The 21,433-nt window shown below is 33.1% G+C and overlaps 1 protein-coding gene across 2 annotated transcripts in view; it reads left to right on the top strand.

The window, feature by feature from the left end:
- Positions 1 to 21,433, top strand: part of LOC111147077 (kelch like family member 1) — a 388,136-nt gene that overhangs the window by 255,809 nt on the left and 110,894 nt on the right. For both annotated transcript variants that reach the window (XM_022502961.1, XM_022502960.1), the window contains one exon: positions 21,074 to 21,298. In XM_022502961.1, coding sequence (XP_022358669.1) covers positions 21,074 to 21,298 — 225 coding nt within the window. The remainder of the gene's footprint in view (positions 1 to 21,073; positions 21,299 to 21,433) is intronic.

The following is a 21,433-nucleotide window of genomic DNA, read 5'->3' as shown; positions in this document are numbered from 1 at the left end:
TAAATTTTATTTCAGTATTATGAGCTAATTGCCTTTACCATATAGTAGAAAGTCCAGTAGGAATAGTTTACGGTGTGAAACTTTCATTTTCGTTAAGAGGAAAAATGCTAATATTTTACAAATTTGCTGTAGATATCTAACAAGTAACACAGCATTACTTAGGAATTTCTGGAGGAATGATGCCTCTTGTATATGAAAATATATGTAGATTGTGGATAACATTAAGTTGTCTCTCAAAGAGAATTTACTTTCCTTTTGGCAGACACTCCTGAGTGAGAGGAAAACCCTTCCTCCAATTCAGGATTGGATGATTTGAGACTATGATGTAGTATTTGTGAGAGCTACTTTATTCCTGGTTTCTTTCCAATCTTTATATAAAAGCCATTCGTCCATGGTGGGCCCTAAATACCCTTTTATTTTCAGAAGGATGAGCTCTACCTCATTTCTAGCATTCAGCTTCCTCTTCTGCCTGGATTTCAGATATGTCTTAGGGCTCAGCAAATGCACAGAGAAGACAAGCAACAATGATCTGTCATGCTCTTTTTTGAGTCTAAGGTTGTAAGGGCTTTGGTTGTCTAGAACTGCAGTTAGGGTCTTCCCACTCCAGGAGACTCCCAAGAAGTCTGAACCCATGAGTATTGCCAGGGCCCTCAGCCTCAAGGGACTTGTGAATCAGAATCGTAGTTAAAACCAGAGGCTCCTGTGGATTTGTAATTTCAACAATTCCCATTTCTGAAAGTTCTCTCTTTTGTTTGAGACTTATAAAATAATCTTTTATATTCTCATCTCACTTATGTTTTATTTTCACTGATTAGTTACTTAAATGTTTTACATATTTAATTTATATCCTGTAATGAGTAATTTCAACATCTAAAGTTTGAGTGTTTAAACCTGTTGTCTGTTGTTTCCGAGAAGTCTCATTTTTGTTAGTTTGGTTCTTTTTTGTTGGGTAATATTATTTTGAAGTTATAGTTAATTTCATTTGCTCTGGGGACCTGTGGAGGACCTAATTTGGGGATGCTTTTGTTTAGTGAGGATGAGTTAGCTTCAGCCAAGAACCAGGGGCACCACTGACATGAGCCCAGTCAGCCCTCTTCAAAGCTCCAGACTTCATGCAAAGTCTCTGGTTATCTTCTGCTTCATTTTAGGCCCCAGGCAAGTGATGCTGATCCTTTCACAAGCACAGACATCCGCCCCAGGGAAGGGCTGACTTCTGTACTCCTTAGCTCTCTCCCAGGTTTTACCTCTCTGTTCTTTCAGCTACTTGGTTGTGCCCTTGTAGTTTTTTCCTCACTCTCATTTAAATCCGGAAATGCAAAAAAAAAAAAAAAAAAACAAAAACAAAAAACAGTGTTATTGTTGTAATTTGCCCAGGTTGTATTGGTGTTATAACGAGAGGGCACAACAGCATGTCTTCTGTTCTCCAATCAACAGAAGGCACCTTTCTCTTTTCAATTTAGAATTTTTCTCCATAGACTATTTCACTTGTTTTATGTCTTATCCTTTATGGAATATATTTTGTTTAGAATTCAACTATTGGCAACCTGACTTTTTCCTCCCTTTCACGTATTTATAAAGTTGATCATTGACATATCCGTGGTTAAATAATTTTTGAGTATTCACAAATTTGGCAATACTATTGAAATATAACTTTAAAATCTCTAAAATAGAGATTATAATTCTAACTCAAAGTATTAAGTTAGATCCTGTAATAAATTAGAAGAGCTCTGATACAATGTAGATGGTGACTCACTAACAATTTTATCAAATCCCCCCACATTCTTCTGATAGAAAATGTAACTAAAACTCATACCAGAGCTTAATTAGAAATTGATACATGTCTTGGTTCTGAAGGATCATTAGCAAATATTCAGAGCTACAAGTTTAAATTCATGAGTTTCTCTGTTCTAATATATTAACTCCCTTTCCTGATTTATAAGCAAACTGGAGAAAGGAATTTCTGGTTTTGTTTTGTTTGTTTGTTTGTTTGTTTGTTTGTTTTAGAGAGTGGGGAGAGGGATGGAGGGGCAGAAGGAGATAGAGAGAATATTAAGCAGGCTCTGCACGCAGCATGGAACCCAACAAGGGGCTTGATCTCACTACTTGAGATCATGACCTGAGCCAAAATCAAGGGTCTGATGCTTAATGGACTAAGCCATCCAGGTACCCCCAGAACTTTACATTTCTAACTTCAGGTACATTGTTACTTCTAGTATACTTTCAGCAAATATTTGCCATATTTAAATTACAACTTATTTAACTGATCTTAATAGATGTCTAAAATGAACAAATCTCATACGTACATATATATGAAGCATTAACTTTTAAGTGTAACATTGATCAATATAATCTTTGTATTCATATGAAATTCTCCTTTATTTATAATCATTTGAGGATCTGAAAAACAGACTATAAGTAGAAGATTGCTATTGCCTGAATAATTTTCCTAATATGACCCTTCAAGCAGAAGACAATATTATGAATCTCTATCTGTCTCCAGTAACTGAACATTTAGGAATGATAAAATCGCTTCATCAATGATGTATTTTCAATACCTAATTCTAAGAACCACCATATATAAATTTCACTTACTTTGTACAACAAACATGTTGAGTATATTCCTGATCATTTGATTTTAACAAAAGTTCAGAAACATTCTTAATTTCTACCTTTCACTAAGTATGTTTAGGTAAGAATTTAAATGCAGAGATCTGTGTAATTCTGAAATCTGTGTTATGTCTTCTACCCTTTTGCTCACATTTAACCTATTAATGATGAGTTGTGCTGAAAGTGACTTTTTTAAATGCCAGTATAAAAGCCTGACATACTTTTAATTCTTAGTATGTGATTTTTCATTAGGATTTTACTGAATGTTAGGACTAGTTCTCTGGAGAACATATTAGGAATATAAGAAAGTATGCAATTGAAAATATAAAATATTCTCTATTATATTTATTTCTCTTTGATGTTTTGTAAATTAGTTTTGATGCACACAGAATTATAAATATTTTAACTATTTCCCCTTAATTTAAAATTCTCTATTTGATCAATTTCTCATAAGCTTTACATTTCAATAACATATCTTCAAAATGTAATACAGACATTTCATAAGAATTCTGACTGTATTTTAAATTTTATTCTAAGGATAGGTATGGAGAACTATTAAACTAGTATTTTTAAATAACAAAGACATGCATTTGCTTTATCTCCAGAAAACTTATATACATGAAAACAAATTTATAAGGTTCACATTTCATATGTTGTGATTAAGAATTATTTATTTGACAGAGAGAAAGAGAGACAGCTCACAAGCAGGGGGAGCAACAGAGGGAGAGGGAGAAGGAGGCTCTCCACTGAGCAGAAAGCCTGATGCAGGACTTGATCCCTGGACCCTGAGATCATGACCTAAGCAGAAGGCAGGCACTTAACTAACTGAGCCACCCAGGTGCCCTTCGTATATTGTTTTTAAAATAAAAATTTCTTATTATAAGTGTTTCAAATTATTCTTTTCTATTTAACTTTTATGTCTATATTATTTCTTCAAAGAATAAATTATCCATGTGAATAGAGCAACTTCCAGATATGAAAAGTAAAATTCCTACTTTTCTGTGACTTTGTAACATGGTATAATTATTAAATAAAAGCTCTACGATTCAGACAAGGTGATTATATTTCCTACTATAAAAAAATCATTAATATCCTGTCTAGAATACACCCTGTCAGCAATATTTCCATCTAATGTGGTTTCAAATGTCTGTTATCAGAATTGCTCTGCCTTCCATAGCTAATCAGTTATCAGAGTCTGTCCGATTTACATCAGCATTTCCACTACATTGGTTGAAGCTTTATCGCCTTATGCCTGCAGATCTGGGGTAACACATGTGTTTCTCAAATGAAGTGTTTTTTCTTACAACGTATAAATGAGCTACATAAAGATCTTCCTACCTCCGGTCTCTCTCCAGCTCACTACTTGCAAATCAGTTAATCCTGACTTCTAGCATAATCACTAAAATGCAAAATGATGATGGTGATGACGACGATGATGATAATAATAATAATAAATAAAAATAAAAATCTCCATTATTCCCCATCTTCCAGGTAGAGCCCATTCCTTATCAGTGTATTTATCCTTCACTGTCTACCATGTCACATTTAACCAACAGGTTTTTCCTATTTTCTCTCCATCAAAAATGTCTTGATAGATTACCTCTAATCTTTATCAAATTTCACAACTCATTTCCTCAGTGTTGAAGCTTTACACTAGTTGCAGTATGGTCCATACATAAACATTGCCTTTTGCTTCAGTGTCTTACTCCTTTTATCACCCCTTCCTTCGTTTGTCTAACCCTACTTCACTATCTGCCCACCCCTTAGCTGCATATTGTCCATCTTTTGTAATGTCTCAGCATTTCGTGCTTACCACTTTCATTACACCAATCCAGTTACATTGAAAACATGTTTTTAATTATTTTATTTTTCCCAAAATTTTATAAAATTTTTGAGCACATAGAAGTTAAAAGAATCATAAAGTGAGCATCTATATACTCAGCCAATTTTATAGTTAATTGTAAACTCATCCATCAAAGTTTTTAATGAATTCAAAGTTGTAGCCATAGATACACTTTATCCTAAAAACACTGGCATGCTCAGTATTAACTAGATTTCAATATATTTTAGAGCTTTTAGGTAAAAATAACATATACTAAAATGCATAAATCTTGTGTATCCTTCAATGGGTTTTGCCAAATATATGTATTTATATAATTCAAACTCCTAACAAGATTTAGAACATTACCATTGCCCCCAGACAGTTCCCTCATACCCCTTTCAATTAGGCCCCAGCTTCCACATCTCCAAAAAGAACCACTCCTTAAAATTTTTTTCACCTTAAATTAGTTTGGCCTATTCTTAAACTTCATATGAATGTAATCACACATTTCATATTCTTTAAGGTTTCTATGAAACAATATAATATATTGATGATTCATCCAGGAGGTTGTATATACCAATAGTTCATTCTTTCTAATTATTTAATAATAACTGTTTATTCATTTTCCTATTGATGAGCATCTGGGATCTTCTTAGTGTTAGCTATTACAAATAAGGCTGCTGTCAACAACCAGGTACAATATTTTTGCAGCCACTGCACATTTATGTTTGAGATACATAAGCTGATATTATGACTCAAGATTTGCAAAAAATATGTGTGTAAAACATCACTGAAAATGTTTCCTTCTTGAAAACTACATAAATATGTGACTAAATAAATCACAAAAAGTGCTATTTTCATAAACTACATAAATATGTGACTAAATAAATCATAAAAAGTGCTGTTTTCATTATGCCTAAACCTATTTGCTTTTTCATGGTTTGTGTTCTACTAATAATAACATTTCACATGTGCAACCTGGGCTTTTTGGCATTTTTTTATGAATATGAAATATTACTTGATATACCAGAATTATAGGATGTAATTTTACTTAATGTCAAAGCTTTTGAAGAATTTTATGTTAGTTCTGTTTTACACTCAGTTAGTCTTGATGTATGATTTTGAGGAATTCTTTTAAGACCATACAGCATTAATGTGGTTTAGAAATACAAATGCACATTTGTAGATAATGATCTATACACATAATGATATATCCACCAAGAGGTGATTTAATAGCAAGAGTAAAATGCATGAATAAACACCAAAGGGGATAGCACATTTAATTGATGCTATTACAATGGAGTCATATTAACTTTACATATTACTCAAGGAATCTAACCATACCTGTTGAGAGAGGGAGATAATAATTTCAATGATGAGGGTATTGTCAATTTCAATTTCTGTCGAGTAAGCATGAGATGGGAAAAGTGAATGTTGATACCTCAGAAATCCCCAGTATCTGTGTCATGTGGGAGTTTAGTTGTACATCTAATTAACTACTTTTTTTAACTATTAAAGAAAATTATAAACAAAAAATTGAATATTCCATTTTCTATCAAAAACAAAACACCAAACCAAAAATAAGTTTCCATATTAGTATTAAACTTTTGAAAATATAATTATATACATTTATAAGTACATACTACACATATGCATGTGCACATATTTATGGGAGCCCATATTAATGTACATTTACTAGAAATGTAAGGGGTTTTCAAAAAAACAATTTTAATTATTTTAACACTTGCGGCTTACCTACAGATTTCAAGGCCTCACTCCTCACCAACAACTCCAAATACCTTTTGGTGCATGACATTTACTAATTTTGGTAAAACTGAAACAGAGCTCTGTGAGCTTTATGATCTTTAATAAGATAAGTAAGTATTCCAAATGTTGGTGTCCCTACATATAGAGAGTGAGAATTATGTTACATATTTCTGAGACACTGTGAGAAATATCAACAGGAACACATGCAAAAAACAATTGATTCAATAAGTGATGGTGGGAGTAGTATTTTGAAGTGTTATATTTATTCATTGATGGTAAATTTTTGTTCATAATTAAACCATTGGTGTTGAGGCATTTATGGTTCATGGAACAAACCCAACCCTAAGTTAACTAAGAAACATCACAGTAGTAAGCTTCTGACTTCTAGACTAAGCTTCTTTTAAAAGGAAGTTTATGAAAAACATGAGTTCACTTATAAAAGCATATAGTTATGTTTTTGCATCAAAACTTGAATGTCAGTATTAATTTAATCTTTATCCAGATAAGAGTTTAAAAACAGATTTATTCTTTACTATAAGGATAGTAAAATTAAGTATATTTTAATAGCAATTATACAAATGAATTATTTTCACATATTATACTATTTTTAAGCTTTACTTGATCTATTGTCATAAGATTCTAGTTAAAGATATTTTTGTTGTACATAATTCCAATTTCCATTTAAGTTTCTTGTTTACAAGAATCTCTATAGGTGGCCATTGTCAATGTCTACCTCTGAAGCATGGGCATGAATAAATAACAGTTTCATATATTTGGCGGTCTAACTATAATTTTTATATAGGTGTTTACATTTTGGAAAGAAAATGTGATTTTCTGATAATTCTGCTAATATTGCTTTTTCTCCTACATTAGGAAAAAACAGATTTTGGGTTTTTTTAATCTTTGCCTCAATTATTGGAAAGTATTAATTATGAAATTAGACTGTAATTGTCTCCCTTCTATAGCTGGTTCTTCAGCATTTCTCAGATGACCAACTCACTCTTTTTGAATTATCTAATTCTGCTACAAGTATTCATACTAACTTCTAGTCACTGTTTTTAGTGCTGGTACTAAATAGTAAAGGTCTCTGGACTGCTGTAGCTTAAATTATGTTCAGGAGGCAATAAACAAGCATACAGGTTAGTATGAAATCACTCATGTGATGACTAGTTATGGAGAAATATAAAGTGAAGAAAGCAGGATAAGGAGTATGGCTGAAGGCCCATGTTGCCATTTTATGACGATTGGCTGGGGGAGGCCGCTCTAAGGAGTTATATCTGACACACACATTACTATATGGTAATTTGTTTTTTTCCTCTAAAAAAAATGAAGATTTACTTGATTTATTATAACCAACAAACATTTGCCAAGTGCCATTTTCTCCAAATATTTCTCTTATATTGGCATTCTAAGAGCAAAGGTTGGCAAAAACTATGGCCCACAGGCCAAATTTAGCCCTCTGTTTTGTATGGCTTTGGTTTTTACATTATAATCATTGAAAAGAAGAATAATATTTAGTGATGCATTTAGTGAATATTTGCATTTTGTGAAATTCATATTTCAGTAGCTATAAAGTTTTATTGAGCCTCTCTCATTTGTTTGCCGATTGTTTATAGATGCATTCACTCTATAATAACCATATGGTTACAACAAAGAGACCCATAAGGAGACCCACAGACTACATTTTTTACTGTCTGGCCCTTTATAGAAAAAGCTTTCCAACCCCACCTACAGAAGAAAATAAACCTCTCTACAGTATCTGTAGGAAACTTGTAGTGCCAAATGCCACATTCCCTTGACCCACCTTTAAGGTATTGGCAGGTCAAAAGGATAGTTTCTGTGCATGTTTACAAGGTTCCACCACAAGTGACCTCCTCGTCTCCCTGCTTATCTACCTAAGAGAGCTCAGATTGCATGGCCCTTGCACTGGCAGCCCAATACTGAAAAAAGTATAGGATGGGAATAGAACTCCAGAGGCAATCCACAACCAACAGGATATGAAAGTCTGTGATTCTACTGTAATTTCACTTTAGGCTCCACTCACCCCTTTCTTAGGCAATTCTCTCTCCAATTATCCTTCCCCCCCCCCCTTTTAAATGACAGTGAGTTTATCACTAGGAGACAGGTGACACAACAGCCTGTGCATGAACTCAATAACAGAAATACAATGAATAATCACTTGACAAACTTGGAGAGAAGAGACGTGATTGGTCACTGATCCTGATATACATCTGTTATTTAAGTAGTGATTTGTGCACTAAAGAGCTAGAGGCAAAGTTTGTGTTTTACATAATTACTCACTGTTAACATATTGTGGTATCTGAAATCTGTTGGGGGATTAGTGTTATTTAACTAAACCATGGAAACTAAAATTCATGCATATCAGAACCATGCAAAGCAAAGACTGTATTTGAGGAGATATTGTAGAATCATGCTGCTCGATACAGAGAAATAGGACTAAAATGTTGGGGTGTGAGGTTGATGGCCACAGCAAGGTCGTTCTTGTAGGCATTAGTCTATGAAGCAGCAGTCCTCTTTAGCTTTGGCTGAAGGGGAATTAAGACTTTTGATAGGCACTGCTTTCTTCTTGACACAAAGCAATCGCAGTGTGCTTTCCTATTTACAGGAACATAGCTGGCGAGCAGAGGTCCCTCTGGCTTAGAGGAAGCCATGTATAAGAGACTACAGCTGACCCTGGAAAAATGGCAAAGTTGGGGCACTGACCCCTGCACAGTTGAAAATTCATATATAACTTTTGACTTCCCCAAAACTGAATTACTAATAGCCCAGTGTTGACCAGAAGCCTTACCAATAACATAAACAGTCAATTTACATGAATTTTGTATGCGCATTATATTCTGTATTCTTACAATAAAGTAAGCTGGAGAAAAGAGAATGTTATTAAGAAAATCATGAGAGAGAAAATACAATTGCAGTCCTGTACTGTGTCAAATAAAAAGAAAAATCCACCTGTAGGACCCACATATTTTAACCCAGTATTATGGGTCAACTATTTTAGTTCCAAAGAAAGAGTGAGCAGAGGGGCGCCTGGGTGGCTCACTTGGTTAAGCATCTGCCTTCGGATCAGGTCATGATCCCAGGGTCCTGGGATCGAGTCCCACCTCGGGCTCCTTGCTCAGCGGGGAGCCTGCTTTCCCTCCCCCTCTGCGTGCCTCTCTGCCTACTTGTGATCTCTGTCTGTCAAATAAATAAATAAAATCTTAAAAAAAAAAAAAAAAAAGGGAGCAGAAGGTTAAAAGCTGAGAATTTTCCAAATGGATATGCTTTGGAGGGAAAAGAGAGAAAATAATAATAAAATTGAAGTATTATATATTCTGTTTATCATCTCACACATGACAGCTGTGAATGATAAATGGAAGCTAAAGGTAAGCAAATACACTGGTGGCAAGATCACAGGAGCAGTGATTCTTCTCTTAGATCACGATGGACTGAGTGTATAGTCTTTTATTTCAACATGTTTTCCTTGCCTCCTCGTTGACGGCCTAGTTGCAGCCCCATGTCAAATATTGATTTTCATTAACAGCCAGGTGTCTGATCTATCAGACAGCCCTCCCTACATCTTTCATGTGAACAGAAAGAAAATTTTCTTAATGAAACTAATAAGAAGAATGTTGATTTAAAAAAACCTTAAAGGAGGGAAAAGCATTAATTCTTAACTGTAAAATAAAAACCTTAATTTCCTTAAGATTTTTTATTGAATCATTTGATTATAGAGCACATATTATTATGGCATTTAAATATTTAATGTGTGCCTTGGATTTTCATATATTTTTTTAAAATTAAACTATCTAACTTTAGGGATAAGCTCCTGATATTTGTCTTTTTTTATCCAAAGGACTTGAATAAAATTATTGAGTAAAATTATTCAAAGGACTTGACCAGGTTATTTTATCCTGAATTTGTCTCTTCACACTGCATCATTATAAGCATTATTAAAAAGGAAAAATAGAAAATGAAATTGGTGGAATTAACTATGTTGACCTGATTTTTACTTCTCTGGTTTGAGATGGACAAGCTTCACTATCAAAAGCTTTAAAACGAACAGCTTTTAAATACTGCAATTCTACAACTGAAAAATTTTTAAAGCATTTAACTTAATAGTAATCATCAATGATTCACTTATAATTCTGTCAGAGAAACCTGAGCATTTGCAATTAGGTGGGTGAAGTAACTTTAAAATACTATATGACTTTTCCTGAGGAAAAGCCATATAATGGGAGAAAGCTTATTCTTTCATCTTTATCCTCTGAGTACTGCCCTACTTGATGTCTGCCTCAGTAACTTCATTCAGTCACTTTGGTTCTACTTCAGTATGTTTTCTTTGAACCTGAAGTATACCATTGGAGGTTTACCAGTTCAAGGTCATCAGTCTGCACAAAATTATAGAAACAACTCAAAACTATGGATAACATCATGTTAGCCTCAGCCCAGTTTGTTTTTCAGATACAAAGAATTGTCTTCTGGCACAGGTGTCTACTTAGTGGGCTGCTAGCAGATATTTAAGGGGAGAATCGTACTTGCCCGAGGGTCTTGGGGGAAGAACAAAGTAAAGTCAAGGCATCAGCTTCCTTAACATTCTTTAAATTCAGAGATGCTTATGTGTTAGGTTAAAATCTGGTTGTTCATATCATTCTCAAGGAGCCTATGGACAAGGACTTTCAGCCCTGGAAGTACTGCTCTTTTTTTTTTTTTTAAGTTTTTATTTTAATTCCAGTTCGTTAACATACAGTGTTATATTAGCTCCAGCTGCACAGTATAGCGATTCAACACTGTGCCCGCCACAAGAGCACTCCGTAATGTTCATAACCTGTTTAACCCCCATCTCCCCACTTACCCCCTGCCCTGATGACCATCCGTTTGTTCTCTAGAATTAAGAGTCTGTGGAAGCTGTGTTCTTTATTGAAAAGTGAAAGAAGGCTCTTTCCGGTGAAAAGTGAATCAGTTGTCAGTAAAGTCTCCTTTTAGAGCCCCATACTCGGAAAGAAAGCTTCGTGCTTTAATATGTTATGTTATTTTGGTTTCTTGGTTGTAACTTTTTGGTCTATCTTCTGAGGATGACCAGGATTAAAATTGTAAGTCAAATTCTTCAAAATTCAGTCTGATTATAACTTTATTTCTCCTTTTAGTAGTCAGAGAACTTGAGCCACATCACTGTATATTTACAGATCTTTCTCTGAATGTGGATTGAATAATAAATTAAGGTGTTATGGTAAAATGCCTACATAAACATAACCATAAATTCTGGGGCACTCAGTACATTCTTTTTGATCACTTTTCCTGTGAATATATAGCAAATGATAATAAATACATCTGTCTTCTAAAGGTAGTCTCCTTTTGCAGATCCAAGGGGAATAAGTCTGTGTGTTTGTACATATGTTTCATACAAACCAGATCTTAATTCTCCAAAGTGTAGCTCTTCCCTGGCAAAGAAGGACTCCTCAGGGCTACTTTAAGTTACTTCTATGATAGAGATTTACAGAGAATGAGAAGTGAGAGATTATTTATTTATTTATTTATTTATTTACTTATTTACTTATTTTGAGAAGTAAGAGATTTAAAGATAAGTAGAAGTTGCTACACTTTCACTTAATGTGGTACTAATATAAGGCTTTACTTTAAATGAGCAAATATCAGGAGATCACAGAGAGTCTTCAATGAATACATCTTTGTAAAGTGGGTACTCATTTAAGTAAAAGGCAAAAATATATTTCCCAAGGGTGTATAGTTTAGGTGGAGATCAAGAAGACCTAATGTTATTTTACTATACTTATGAAAAGGCATTTCAGTGAGTGGTATTTTTATTATACAGTCAGTAATAGACTAGAATCCAATTGTCGTGACATTCATTTTTCCTTTCATTCACTGATACCCACATTTTCAACAAAGGTTAGAAAAATTCTAATAGATATTATATGGGAAGTATTAATTATGTCATAGGGTACTTAATAATCTAAATACCAAGGATTTGGTTCATTTTGGCAAATGTTAGTTGTGAAAATAAATATTCAATTTGAAAATGTTAAATAAATGAGTTTATGTTTAATGAGTATTTACTAAAAAATGAAAAAAACGATACTTGTAATAATGCTTTATACATATGTTCTTTTGCTATAAAGTTATTTTAATATATGAGCTCTGTGCTGTAAAAAGATAGCTAAGTAATAGCGATAGAAATAATAACTACAATTTTGGATTATCTTTTTAAGTCTCTTTCCTATGTCATTGTTAGCAACAGCAAAAGCTCCTTTCATTTTATTTTTTAAGATTGTATTTATTTATTTGAGAGAAAGAACAAGAAAGAGAAAGCACAAGGGGTGGAGGGCCAGAGGGAGAGGCAGGCTTACCACTGAGCAGGCACCCCTGATGTGGGACTCAACCCCTGGACCCCAGGATCATGACCTGAGCAGGAAGCAGTTGCTCAACCAACCGACCCACCCAGGCACCCTCATCAAAATCTTCTTTTAAAAAGAAATTAGGGGCGCCTGGGTAACTCAGTGGGTTGAACCTCTGCCTTTGGCCTAGGTCACGGTGTCGGGGTCCTGGAATCGAGCCCCACTTGGGGCTCTCTGCTCTCTGCTCAGTGGGGAGCCTGCTTCCCCTTCTCTTTGCCTGCCTCTGTGCCTACTGTGGTCTCTCTCTCTCTGTCAAATAATAAATAAAATCTTTTAAAAAAATTTAAAAAAGAAAGTATTTCAGTTACAGAGTTAAGACATACTTATGAAAAAATATTTAAAATAGGAAGTTACAAATAAAAATTCAACTCTCCCCATTTCCTAAATTTACTATATATTTTATTATACACACTCAACACACACACACACACACTCACACACTCTACATCAATTTAATGTCAACCAGCTGGTTTTTATGTCAATGTCAAAATTATTCATTTTCTAAATCTGCTATAAATCTAATAAGGTTATTTATTAGAGAGCTTAACTAAATTTTCTGATATTTACATGTTACTCATATCACTTTCCCACTAATCACCTGCTAATATCATTATCATATCACTATTTTAATGTTTCTAATTTACTTCTTGATCTCTAGAGCCTTTTTATTTATCAAGGATATTCACCCTTTGCTAGATTTATAACAAGTTTTTCTTAATGTTTTCAGTCTTTTTGCTTTGTTTTGTTTCTTTTTTGTGCATTTTGATGTAACTATTTTTTTATTCAGATGATTGGTAATCATATATATATATTAATATTTACTTTTTAACTTCTGGGTCATAGGGTTTTACCTCATGGACATTTGATCTGAAGTCCACCTAGAAGTAAAAATAAATCACCTGTTTTTTTAATTAATTTTTTATTGTTATGTTCAATTAGCCAACATATAGTACATCATTAGTTTTTGATGTAGTGTTCAATGATTCATTAGTTGTGTATTACACCCATACACAGCTGCTCATCACCAGCTTTTTTATCTTCTAGGACATTTAAGGTTTTAGTAAAGTGTAGTCTAGGACAATTCACATAAAATTTCCCTGTCTCTGTTAATATGTGTGGAATCTTGAGAAAAGAACCATTTGGTGGGTTCTGTGGCTTTGTGTCCTGGGCTTTAGTCACTGGTTCATCCCAAGTGCATTCCTGTATGAAGAGTAAGGCAGGAATCCAAGTTTATTTGTTTATTTTTCTCTAAAGGATAACTAATTATCTTAAAAACCTTTTTATTTATTTTTTTAAAAGACTTTATTTATTTATTTGACAGATAGATCACAAGTAGGTAGAGAGGCAGGCAGAGAGAGAAGGAAGCAGGCTCCCCACCTAGCAGAGAGCCCAATGCGGGGCCCGATCCCAGGACTCTGGGATCATGACCTGAGCTGAAGGCAGAGGCTTTAACCCACTGAGCCACCCAGGAGCCCCTTAAAAACCTTTTTAAATAATAAAATGTTTTCCATTGATTAAGACAGATTTTTTATTATATTATAAATATCGAGTGCATTAGGGTTATTTCTGGCTTTTACTTCCAATTCATGAATACAGCTCTTTTCCTTTGTCATAAAGCACTTTTTTTTTAAATTTTTTTTTTAAAGATTTTATTTATTTATTTGAGAGAGAGAGATCACAAGTAGGCAGACAGGCAGGCAGAGAGAGAGGAGGAAGCAGGCTCCCTGCTGAGTAGAGAGCCCGATACGGGGCTTGATCCCAGGACCCTGAGATCATGACCTGAGCCAAAGGTAGAGGCTTAACCCACTGAGCCACCCAGGCACCCCTCATAAAGCACTTTTTAAAAAAATCACTAGGTGCACCTGGATGGCTCAGTGGGTTAAGCAACTGCCTTTGGCTCAGGTCATGATCCTCGAGTCCTGTGATCGAGTTCCACATCAGAATCCCTGCTCAGCAGGGAGTCTGCTGCTCCCTCTGACTTCTCCTCTCTCATCATACTCTCTCTCTTTCAAATAAATAAATAAAATCTTTAAAAAGTGTATTTTTAATATTTACATTTGAGTTTGCAGAGTGATACAAGCAAAAGTTCATAAGTACCTTGTACAAATATCATATTGTGATCATAGAAGGTAATAATTCACATTTCTGCCAACAAGCTATCTTATTTAAATTAGTATGATTCTTTCTATTGATTCAAATTAACATCTTTCAATAAAGTTTTAATTTTTTTCTTTATCTAAGTCTGGCATCTGTCTTGCTGATTTTTAGATAACTCATTTTTAGTGGTGTTATTTTAAATAGGTTCTTTACACAATCTAGGTGAATATAATTTTTTCTAAAGAAATTACACTGTTTTTTGCATTTTGCTTATCTGACTTGCCAACTTCTAGAAATACTTAATTTTTTTCTAAGATTTTAATGGTAATAATTTTTAGTTATTAAGGTGATTATTACATAAAATACAAATAATAAAAATTATGTTCCATACTTTTGTTTCTCTTGACTATGAATAAGACAGTTGACATCCTTTGGAATTCTTGAACTGATTGAAATTAGTTTAAATTAAATATAATGCTAGATTTTTGAAATTTATATATCTACCTCAAAATGTAGCATTAAGCTTAATGAAAAATATTTAGATTTTTATCTCTATTCATAGCTGTGTATCAGTCTATTACCACTTATAAAAGGCTTATAATTAAAAAAGGGACAAATGAGGAATTTTGTTGGTTTATTTGGCACATATGAAATTATCATGATGATTAGGAAATGTTTACAATCCCATCCTTATAAAACATAACAAACTACCTACAAAGTAATGATCTATTTGTCTTTGAAAAATATTTTCCCTGCAGAGATATCTTTTATATGTGTAAGAATGTTATCCCAAAGCTATATTTTTCATAAGCATCTCGACACATGAAAGTCAATGGAAAGCTTATTCCATGAAAAATTCAAGAAATAAGTCATTCCTTATATTGCTATTTTCTTTAAAGCTTGAAGTTTTATTTTGAAGTATCCTAAAAAAAGCAAAAAAAAAAAAAACAAAAAAAAACCTTTGCTTTAAAATTTTTCCATTATGCTTCTCCATATGTATTGCTTCCTTAAAAAGAATACATCTAATTGGGAGGGAGACAAACCATAAGTGACTCTTAATCTCACAAAACAAACTGAGGGTTGATGGGGGAAGGGGGGTTGGGAGGGGGGGTGGGATTATGGACACTGGGAGGGTATGTGCTATGGTGAGTGCTGTGAAGTGTGTAAACCTGGCGATTCACAGACCTGTACCCCTGGGGATAAAAATATATGTTTATAAAAAAAAAAAAAAAGAATACATCTGACATAATTTAACCTTTTCTGAATGATTTGATGTCATCAAGATCACCGTCAGTGTTGGTGCCAAAGTCTTTAGGCAAAAAATTGTGGTTTTTGTTTAATAGCTGTGAATGAGTGTTCTATTTCGGTTAAAGCAACATAATTTGTTCTGGTTTCTCCCTCACTGTCAGTTTTTGCTGCTTTCAATTGCTCCAGCTCACTCTCATTTGCTGGTTTGTAAAAAATCTTGTGAGTCGGGTAACTGAGCTTACTAATATGGCATTAGAATTATAGTACAAAGGTTTTCTGAGAAGACCCGAGGGCCTTTCTGTTAAGTTGAATAAAGGAGCTTTATCTTCTTTCTAGGAGCTTTTTTGTGACATTATTTCTGAACTATGATAATAGTTCAGAAAACTATTATCATTTTATTCTGTGCTGTGCTCAAGGTATTTGAATTATAGACTTTGGAATAAGTCCTGCTATCAGTCATGCCAAAGTGGAAGGTACAAATATTAATTCCTGTTGTTCCCAATTTAATCACATATGGCTGTATAATGAACAACTCTAAAGAGACCCAATAATATCTTGAGCACTTTTTCTCAGTTTGATATTTTGAGACAGGAGCCTGCTGTTTGTTTTGTCAGGAGGAAAATACTTTTGTATTTGCATTATATCTAATACAATGTTATGTTTATTCAATTTGGAAAACAAATACTTAATAAATTTTTTAAAATGCAAATTAAAACAAAGTATACTTTATTGCTGCTGTAACAAATTACCACGAACAGTAGTTTAAAACAACCCTCATCTTTTAGCTCATGTTCTGTAAATCATAAATCTAGGATGGCATGTCTAGATTATATGCTCAAGGTCTCAAAAGGCTAAAATCAAAGTATTGGCTGGATTGTGCTCTCATCCAGAGCTGGAGGCCATTTTCCAAGCTCATTCAGACTGCTGACAGAATTTGTTTCCTGTGGTAGAACTGAGGCACTTCTTCCTTGCTGGCTGTCAGGTGAGGGACACTCTGGTCACCTAGAGGTCACCTTTATCCCTTCCATCTTCAAACCAGCAGCTCAAGTCCTGCTCATGCTTCATATCTCTTTGACTTCCCTTTCTGCAACTAGCCAGAGAAATATCTCCCATTTTCAAGGGTTCATGTGACCAGGTTATCTTCCTAGATTAAGGTGAACTGTGACAGCATAACAATCCAATGGAGTGATTTCTTATCACATTCCCAGGTTCTGGGAAATAGGTCATTCAATCTCAGGAAAGGGCATTTATAAAACTCTGCCTTCAGCATATATTAAGTGTGATTAATTTGTCCTATAACCAGGCTAAGTGGTAAAAAGTTGTGTTTATCAGAGTGGGTTCTAGAGCCAGGTTAATATTGTGGGTCCACTAGTTATTATCTGAGACACACTGAGCACTTTACTAAAGCTTTTGCTGATTCATCTTTTCTATAAATTTGGCATAATAATAATAATACCTATGTCATCAGTTTTTAATAAAAATTAAATATACTTCTCATATGGTTTCACTTACTTGTGGAGCATAAGGAATAACATGGAGGACATTAGGAGAAGGAAAGGAAAAGTGAATTGCGGTAAATCAGAGGGGGGAATGAACCATGAGAGACTGTGGACTCCAAGAAACAAACTGAGGGTTTTGGAGCACGGGGGATGGGTGAACCTGGTGGTGGATATTAAGAAGGGCATGTATTGCATGGAGCACAGGGTGTGGTGCATAAAAAATGAATCTTGGAACACTGGAAAAATAAAATTAAATTAAAAAAATTAAATGTACTAATACATGTAAATCTCTTAGAGCATAAGAAGTACTCACTAAATACTATCTTAATGTTACTATCTTATTTTTAAGTCTACTCAAAACCCTTTACTCAATATTGACTTAACAACCATATTTCAATAAGACATGCATAATATGTTAGTAATCCTGAATAATATATGTCATTATTTCCCTTGATGTTATGACTACTTTTTACAGAAAATGATATTTCAGGAGTTATTTCAAATAAAGCAACATCAAAACTTCATATTATTTTAAAGGCCAGGCACCTTGCCCTTACCTAATACAGAGTATATGTTAAGTAAATTATAAAGTATCTAAAAATATACAGAAATATATGTAGTTTAATACCATAAATATAGTCTCAAAAATAGCTGCCATTTTATTTCATATTATTCTATATGCCAAGAATGAGATTTATCTTTGAATTATGTGACTTCATTTAGTTAGGAAATTTTACAAATTGCTTTATATTCTATTGAGTTATACTACACATTTTAGCTAACACTAATTAGCTGACTCTAGGCAGACTATTCTACATTAAATAGGAATAGTCTGCATTAACTCAGATTATATATGGGTGAGCCCAATGTAACCATAAGAATTAATGTCTGAGATGCAATGTTGCTGGCTTTGAAGATGGAAGAAAAGGTCATAAGGAATACGGATAACCTGTGGAAGAAAAGAAAGGAAACTCACATCTTCCCTAAAGCCCCTGTGAACTCCTTGATTTTAGCACAGTAGGACCTATTTTTAACTTCTGACCTCCAGAGCTGTAAGATAATAAATGAGTACATTTTTTTAACCTACTAAGTTTGAGGTAATTTTTCATAGCAACCAAAGGAAATTAAAACAGTCTAATTTGAAAAATGAAGACAAGGATATATTCTATTTCTGACGTAACAACTTTAGGATAAAATGAGTAGGTTACCTTTGGAGACTCAGTTAGAGGGAAAACACTATAAACACTAAAAATATAAACTATTTACAAAATTAAAAACACTTTATAAAAATTATATTTTTATATTTATATAACATATATTTATATTATATATTATTATGTTATATATTATATTACATATTAATTATATATTATATTATTATATTATTATATATTATATTATATATTATATTATTATATAATGTATTATATTATATATTAACTGTATTATATATTAAATTATATAAATTATATTTATAATATATATACAATATATATTATATATATACAGTATATATAATATATATACAATTATATACAATTATGTTTATAAAAATTATAAACACTATAAGCACTAAAAAATCCTGCCATATGTTGGGATTTAAGTCGTATCTAGCTTGTTTGGATACGATTTTGAAACTCAGATAAAATATTCACTTCCCCTTTGAATAACAACACTTTTGGTTGCTTAGAAGCCATTAATTTCACACATTAGCAACTATTTTCTCTTAGAAGGATAAATAGACCTCAAATTCTCTGCAAAGATTTTGACCAAGGTTTGAGACATTATGAAAAGTGCAGTTGTACAAATACATACTTTTTTGCCTACCTATACCTCCAAAATGTGGGTCTCATGGAACTGGGTTCATTAGGATTAGGTTATACTATTTCTTCTACTATCACTTGTCAAGATTAGTCATAAAAGAGAGGTACTTCCACATAACTTAATTTTTAGTTAGGCATTCATGAAATCCCAATGCTATCAAGCTTTGAGAATTCAGATGACTTTGAAATTATTCAACAAAGTAGTTCACTTTGGAATTTTGATCTGTTCATCATTGAATAAAACATTAAATATATAATATAGTAAATACACAAGCATAAAATAAGCACACTTATTTAAATAATTTTTCTTATGTAACTAAATAGTATAAATAGCTTTTATGAACATTACATTTTATTTTTATTCCAATAATAAAAATTTTATAATTCTTCATATTTAGTTATTTGGAAATTAGCTCATTTTTAATAACAATAAAAAACAGATTTAATGCATTTAACCTAATATCTATATTATTACTTCTTTATTACTTTGAATAAAAATGGAGTATGTATTGTGTCATTTTTACTTCAATTAGCAAAACTTCTCCTACCATGCTGTTCATATTTGCTTAGTTCAGTGCTGGTTACTCTCTAAACAGTAAATGAGTCCCCCTGATGAATGCTTTCCCTAGTTTGTAAACTTTTATTACATTACAAGTAAAAGAGATCCTTAGTGAGTAAGTGAAAGTACACACAAGTATGTTGACTCCCTTTGTAAGGATATCTAATCATTGAAGATAAAACTTTGGTGAACATAAATCTGAACATTAAGGCCAACACTGAACAGCATGATTAGTGTTTGTTAGCTATATCTTGTTATATAAACATTTGTGAATTTGTTTAAGGCAGACATTTTTAATCGAAATGTGTAAATGAATCCATGAAAACATATCTAATCAGCAATTTAACTTATTTCTTCTTTCAATTTCTATATTGCTATCAGATTTATTTCATTTCTCAAATTTATGTATAAAAAGCTTTTAAGAAAGATAAGCTATTTTATTTAGAGATTGTAACATGATTGATAAGGATAGAAAACCATTGTATGCCTCTCAATTCTATTGAGCTATTTCCCAGATGCAAAAAGAAGACTTTAAAAAGCAAAGCTGACATTCATTTACATAACTTCAAATTGACTTTTAAATGTTTTCTTATTTTGGGGCACCTGGGTGGCTCATTCAGTTAAGCATATGCCTATGGCTCAGCTCATAATCTCAGGGTCCGGGATCAAGCCACACACTGGGCGTCCCTGCTCAGTAGGGAGCCTCCTTCACCCTCTCCCATTGCCCCTCCCCCACTTGTGCATGCTCTCTCTCAAATAAATAAATAAAATCTTTAAAATAAAACAAAACAAAATGTTTTGTTATTTTAAATCATAAAGTAAATTTTAAAAGAAACATAAAGAATTTATTCATATATCTTCACTTTCAGAAATTATACAGGAATTATATAGAAATTATACTAAGATTTTTTTTTAATGGCAAACAGTGATAGAAAGAATTTGTAAAATCTACTGACAGAACTGTGGCACGACCAACAATTATTCTATTGAATCAATAGTTTACCATGAGACCATTATGTAATTCAAACAAATTATAGATGTGTCTATTTTGATCATTAGTGCCTTCCAAGAAGAGAAAATAATGTAAATTACTATTCCCTTTGGTTTTCTGCCACATTTTCTCTAAGAAAAATAATTATGACAAGAATGTTTTCACATCTTAATTTGTACATTGCCTTGGGCAGGTTATATGATGAATTAGTAGTAAATGGTGACTATTTGATTTTATGTTTTATCAGGAGCTACAACCATAGAGAAATATGACCTCAGAACAAATTTGTGGATCCAGGCAGGGATGATGAGCGGCAGGAGATTGCAGTTTGGTGTGGCTGTTATTGATGACAAACTCTTTGTAATTGGAGGTCGAGATGGCTTAAAGACATTGAACACTGTTGAATGTTACAATCCCAAAACCAAGACCTGGACTGTCTTACCACCAATGTCAACACATAGACATGGTCTAGGTAAGATCTCTTACTTTATTGATATCATTTTTAGAACATTTATTGATAGTGAAAATGTACGTTAAAGTATAGCATTACCATCATCAATTATCATTAACTTTAGGTAAATCATGGGCTTATTTGGAGCATTTTTAA

The sequence above is a fragment of the Enhydra lutris genome, unplaced genomic scaffold (genome assembly GCF_002288905.1).
Source record: "Enhydra lutris kenyoni isolate GAN:26980312 unplaced genomic scaffold, ASM228890v2 scaffoldscaffold15, whole genome shotgun sequence".
Taxonomy (NCBI): domain Eukaryota; kingdom Metazoa; phylum Chordata; class Mammalia; order Carnivora; family Mustelidae; genus Enhydra; species Enhydra lutris.
This window is presented reverse-complemented; position numbering and strand designations above follow the sequence as displayed.